At 42.9% G+C, this 6,000-nt stretch overlaps 2 protein-coding genes across 2 annotated transcripts; both read right to left on the reverse strand.

Moving 5' to 3' along the window:
• Positions 1 to 1,744: 1,744 nt before the first annotated feature.
• On the reverse strand, positions 1,745 to 2,777 carry Cib2 (Calcium and integrin binding family member 2). The gene is made up of 4 exons (XM_011311974.1): positions 2,657 to 2,777; positions 2,468 to 2,588; positions 2,226 to 2,388; positions 1,745 to 1,962 (listed from the first exon to the last, which is right to left on the reverse strand). Exons 1-4 carry the CDS (start codon positions 2,740 to 2,742, stop codon positions 1,745 to 1,747), a joined length of 588 nt encoding a protein of 195 aa, XP_011310276.1. The 5' UTR covers positions 2,743 to 2,777.
• Positions 2,778 to 3,420: 643 nt separating this feature from the next.
• mst (misato mitochondrial distribution and morphology regulator) lies at positions 3,421 to 5,653 on the reverse strand. Its single transcript, XM_011311975.1, has 6 exons — positions 5,517 to 5,653; positions 5,343 to 5,423; positions 4,802 to 5,251; positions 4,079 to 4,719; positions 3,798 to 3,970; positions 3,421 to 3,687 (listed from the first exon to the last, which is right to left on the reverse strand). Exons 1-6 carry the CDS (start codon positions 5,589 to 5,591, stop codon positions 3,479 to 3,481), a joined length of 1,629 nt encoding a protein of 542 aa, XP_011310277.1. The 5' UTR covers positions 5,592 to 5,653; the 3' UTR covers positions 3,421 to 3,478.
• Between the last annotated feature and the right edge of the window lie 347 nt (positions 5,654 to 6,000).

The raw sequence follows: 6,000 nt of genomic DNA on the forward strand, positions 1-6,000 counted from the left end.
CACCCCTCATTTTTCACCCCCCAAGAAAAATTCTGGCAAATTTTCTTCATCTATTTTTTTAATTAGAATTAAATAATATAATAATAAATATCTTTGAAGTAGCTATTATTTGATACATTCATCAATTTAATTTTATAAATAACAATTTCTCTGAAATTACTAGGAATAATCGGTGGGAAATTCTTGAGATTGCCTATCAGTCCCGTGGGTTTCAGTTTGTTTGGCGAATGACTTGGAGTGATTTTTCTGGTACCAGAGTGAAGACTGCAGCCATGTACTCCATCTGGCTAATCTCGAAATAAAAGATAGGGATAAATTACGATTGATATTAAATACTACCTGGTGGTACTTCTAGTTTTATTCAATGCCAAAACAAGAGGCTTTAGTCTCACATTTTAAAACTACAATCCATCCTTGGTACCGACTGCCTCCGGGGAAGAAGCAGCAAGAGAAGCTTCGAGAGCTAACTCTGGAGCCGGTTCCCTCGCCCACGCTGTACCAACGTTAAAGTTCGCCTCTAAAATCCGCCTTCCTCCTCCACCATTTCTCCTTTTTCATTCTGCATTTTATCCGTCTTTTTTTTACTCTCCGAGGACTCTCGTCTTTTCATGCACACCTCCGCATGTACTTCTATTTTCTCTCGGCAAGAATCCAATGAAGAATACGAGGAGAAATCATGAGAGGTTGCACGAACCACAAGTTTTCTCGAAAAACTTTTCAAAAAATACTACACAATTTTCTTTAATATTGGCTCATTTTTTTTAAATGCAAATTTCGTTTTCTACAAAAATATTCTTTAGCGATTTTTTATCAAATCGTTCTTACAAGACCTACAAATGAAGAAATTCCAGACCTAGTGCAGTCCCAGAATTTCTCCCAAAAATTCTCGTGAATGAGGGACTTCAGCTGCACTCGACATAACGAGTAGAATTTTAGAAATACCCAAGAGTGGCTCGAAATACCGAAAAACTGGTGGAAAAAAAAATCGTATTTGCCGACGGGTGAGGCCATCACCCAGAAACCCATTCCCCAGTCGTAAAAATGGAGTGAAACATGTAAAAATCCACTCAACCACTTGATTATATTTTTTTTCCCCTGGCAAAATCGGGGGGTTGGCTTCGGGCTCCACCTGAAATAAAATAAATAATAAAAAATGAAGAAGGGGGAGGGAAAGAGAGCCGTAGAAATTGGAGATATCACCTTGTTCCACGAAGGCGGGGACAGTTATAGCCAGTATTCCTCGTGGTAACTAACCGAGTCTCGAAACCAAGGCCATCCGGTCACTTCACTCGTCGTCGCCGCCTCTCTCACCCTTTGAATTTTCACATCTTGGATATGGAGGAGAGAAACCCTTGGTCCATTCCCCTCTCCGCCGTCAGCCCCCGCCACCTCCCCCACCCCCTCATTTTTCGTACATTGTTGGCGGCCACTCTCCCCCCATTTCGAAACAAAAGGAAAAAAAAAAAATTCTTCACGGGCTTCAACTTCAATCTTTGTTATTTTTTTTATCCCGGGGAGGAAGTACAATCCGGGGGAGGAGATTCATGGAGAAGATGGATAATTAAGAATTTCGGGGGGAGGGATTTATTGAGGACATTATCTCTGTAATCAGCGGTTGAGGGGGAATTTTTACGCGTTTTTTTTATTGAATTCGATTTTTTGGAATTAATTTGGTGTGGAGATTAATTAGCTATTCGATTAGTGATTGGTCGAGATTATTTATTGATATGAAGGGTGTGAAAGACTAGATGCGAATGTGGAATGTTGCCAGGAAGTCCGAGGCTCTGGTGACGACGTGTTCGAATTCGAGATAAGATAATGCACCATCTCCATCGATATCGCTTTCCTCGAGAACTTTCTTGCAGATCGTAGCTATTTCTTCGGTTGTCAGACCATCCTGTACCAACTGGCGACAGGTTCTCTCGAGGTCTGACATCCCTACGACTCCATCATCGTCGAAGTCTACAAAAATTTTCAGTTTTACCCCTCAACAAAAAATTTATTATTGATTATTGATTTTATTTTCTCATTCCTCAGTTTGAGGGATTTAAAAAAATGAAGTTTTAGGATTCTTATCGTCCCATCGCCGAGATAAATTATCGACCGATCCATTAATCCTGGGGACTTGCCTCATTTTCCTCCCGGAAAGATCTGGAGTGGGTCCCCGTCTACCTGAGGCCCTGGGTAATTACTTTTTCCACTTCTCAATGCATTTCCGCACTTACCATAAATCTTGAAGGCGTAAAAAACTTTCAAATCACGTGGGGCTTGCTCCGAGAATACAGACATCATCTCCAGGAACTCCTCGAAGCAGATACCCTCTTCCACGGAGTTGTGCTCGTTTGGGCTGGTGAATACCTCGGATATTCTCTCCCTGAATGGATTTTCCTGTGATTTATCGCGCCAATTGGAATTATATAATTTCACCACTTTTTACTGTTTCTAATTATAAATTAAAAAATCTTACTCGTAATTCTGGAATTTTTTCGAGACACGAGAGTGGAATCCGAAGATTTGAGGCATCATCTGGGGACATTCTGCGGGGAACAGCCCCCGGCTCTCCGATTTCCCGGAATTTTTTGAATATTCTACAACAAATAGAATTGAGGGTTTGCTGGAAAAACTGAAGACGTGAATTCACTGGGGGTGGATTCACCTCAGGATTTCCTTGCGTGTGAAGAAGGTGCAGTCTTGGTAGTCCTCCAGCTGATCCTCACTGAATGTCGCAATTTTATTCCCCATTTGTCGAGCTTTGGAACTGATAAAACACTGTGGTGGAACTGACAAAAGTACTCGGACACCCTCGATACTCTATTCGAAATAGTAATAACTAGGAGGTGCGCCCTGGCGCTCCCACTCATCAGGTTTCGCCTGACTCTGATCAATTCAGAAATTACTGCGTCATGTGTCTCATTTTTTCAATCCATCATCGTTATTACTACCCCCTAATCAACGTCCTTCATCCAATAATGAGAAAATAACAGAAAAAAATTAAAAAATTATCTCATGAACCCTTGCATTCACAGAAAAATGTTGGGAGAATTTTTTGTAGATCTGGAAATTCTTCCCGAAAAGTTTCCTTTATAGTTTTCTTTGAACTCACTACCTCCGGAGATATCGAAGAAATTCCAGTGAGAAAATTCGATCTCTTAACTTTCTCCTCCCAATTTGAATTCTCAGTGTTGTTTTCTCGATGAAATAAATTAAAATACTCCCCTTTGGTGTTCGCGTGGTGAACCGCACCTGTTCGCACCCACGTGAAGTAAAAAAAAAAAACATCCCAAAGAGATTGGGCACACGCACATTACCGATTCGACTCGAGCGTGATTAGTGGATTGTCTTCACAGCAATTGGTTTAATCGCAGAATAAATCGTCGACATCCTGGATTTTCCACTTGAAGTTCAAAGAATTGAAAGACATAACAGTAAATATCATTTGTATATTTAAAATCACATTACGCAGTACAAAATTGAGGGATTAGACGAAGTGCTCCTCGTAATTCTCTTTGCTGTCCAGTAAGTGATCTAAGCACTCTTTGAAATCGTCCTGCTCGAGGCCAGAGTCCGCCAGGGCGTGGAACCTCTTGATATTCTTTATCGAGGCTAATGAATCGTGAAGGGACTCGAATAATCTTGACAGCTCGGGGGTGCTGTGAATTCCTGATAATACTGGAACACTTTTCACCTCTGGAACAGTAATTCATTCATTAATTATCTTCAAAAAATTCTGGAATTTCTGGAATAAAATTTTTACAAGTGACAATTAATGGATCATTAAATTTTTCATTTTTACAAACCTTCGCCAACGGGCCAGCCAGCGATATCCCCATTTCCATGGATATTATCCTTAAAAATCTTAGGAAAAGGTGCGGAAACCTTGAGACCAGACTCCAGGGTAGTGAGATGGGTGGCAGAAGCATGACAGGAGTACGCCAGGTACATGCTCATCATCTCGTGAACAGTGGAGCATCTGTTGGAGTATTTTTATCACGAATGATCATCGAATTTTCAAATTCTCATTATTTCTAGATTCAGATTCCTGAGACTCTGATAAAATATAATAAAAGTTAATGTTAACCTGTATGCAGGTTTAGCCATCTGCTTCCTGGCCTCAGGCACTGGCCTCTTCAGTCGGTCCTCCCTGACGCCCCTGAGTGTGAGACTTTGCATGCAGCTGTCCCCGGAGACAGTGACCCTGGGTGTGAGACTCGTCCATAGAGGAGTAGACTCGTTCTCCAGATCGTCAAGAATATCAATGAGATCTCGTTTTACTGTCATGGGGAATGGGAGACTGAGGGTTGTGGCTGCTGCTTTCCTTCCAGATTTATTGAGATCTGCACACAAGTCTGAGAGGGACGACATGGTGTGCTGCTTGTGCCTGTATCTGATTGTCAATGTGTCCAGGGTTGTGGCCAAGAGAGCACTCGTGTGGTACCTCAAATCCTGATTGTAAGTCAGGTAGGGCAATACCCTGGGAGCACCTGAAGAAAGCCAGCCATTCTCTCCACAACTCAGAGGACTGTACAGGGATACGTGCTCGTTCAATTGCTGGTAGCACAGGGCGATGTTCACTGCCTTCAGGTGATCTGACGCCGAGGGTTTCGAGTTGCGGGACTCGATCAGAGGGAAAGCTACGATACTCTTGGTGTATTCATCGTGCAGGTGCTCAATACACGATGTTGAAAGCCCGGCGAAGGCATCTGTCGAGTCCAAGAGAACCTGAAGACAATTCATTTAGTCTTGAGGTCATTTTCAATAAAAAATTAATGGCACAACGGAGTAGTGACGTCTTGTTTTTCACCTGGAATCCCTGCATGAGATCGCACTCCTCGGCATAAGCCCTGATCCTGTCGCAGAAATCGTCCTGGAATTGTTCAGAACTCCAGAGATTCCTCCCATAATGGAAGACGTCGAAGGGAGGGCTTGAGCTCTTGTGCTGGTACTCTCTGATGATGTTGACGGTTCGGGTGTGGAACCTGGGGACTAGGTAATCCACCCAACTCTGGATCTCGGTGTCGAGGTCCAAGGAGACTTCCTCCTCGGTCTCTCTCGACTTCTCCAGGCTCTGGATGAAGGGAGACTTGGGGAGGGGATCCTCGGTGGTGACTTCTAGGTTGTCTGGGTCCCAGAGCCCACTGGGCCCGGATTCTGGGTCAGGGACTTGGTCGTAGAGTGATCCTCGTTCTGGAAGGTAACCTAGGGAGCCTTTCAGGTCGACTATGAGCAAGCGAGGGGTAAATGTCACTTCTCGCTGGAAAAATACTTTTGGGATATTATCGTAAGGATTTTTTGTACTTTCAATTCAGGAATTCGAGAGAACAATAAAAATTATCTTTACTCACCCGGGGGTTTTCTCCCTCTCGGTACAAGACATCATTGTCTATTTCTGAGGGATGGGATGGATCGTAAGAGAAATTCGCTTCCTGTGGAGAGAAATCGGTGATTTTAGGATATTATCGGTGCCGAGGGTTATGTCCAGGAAATTGTTTATTCGATTTTAATTATCGGTTTGTCACCTGCAGGTTCCACCAATGAGCTCCCACATAATTAGCGTAATGCCCCAGTTGAAGTGTAATTATCTCCCTCGTCATGTTCACGATTTTTAATTATCAAAATAAAGGAATAAATAACTGAATTGTTAGTTTCTCTCAAAGAGGATTGACTAAAGTAGAGGCTCAGTTCTGGGGGTTTGAGTAACCCCAGCGGCATCGTAGTACTGCACCCCAAGAGAGGGAGGGCGCCACACGGGTGAATTTCATTTTCTGCCGCATGAATGCTTTTTGTTTTTTATTTGTTTGACTGAAATCTAGCCGACTGTAGAACGAGCGGAAGGGGGAAGCCACATCTTGTGGAATTTCAATAGAAAAAATTATTCAATATGTTGAAGATATACCACTAATGAGTTTATAATTATAAATGAGTTCGTTGTCCTAGCGGCAACGTGCTCGCCTGGCACGCCGGCGGCCTGGGTTCAATCCCGGCATCATTCATTTTTTTTTT

Source organism: Fopius arisanus, unplaced genomic scaffold (assembly GCF_000806365.1).
Source record: "Fopius arisanus strain USDA-PBARC FA_bdor unplaced genomic scaffold, ASM80636v1 scaffold00095, whole genome shotgun sequence".
NCBI classification, from domain to species: domain Eukaryota; kingdom Metazoa; phylum Arthropoda; class Insecta; order Hymenoptera; family Braconidae; genus Fopius; species Fopius arisanus.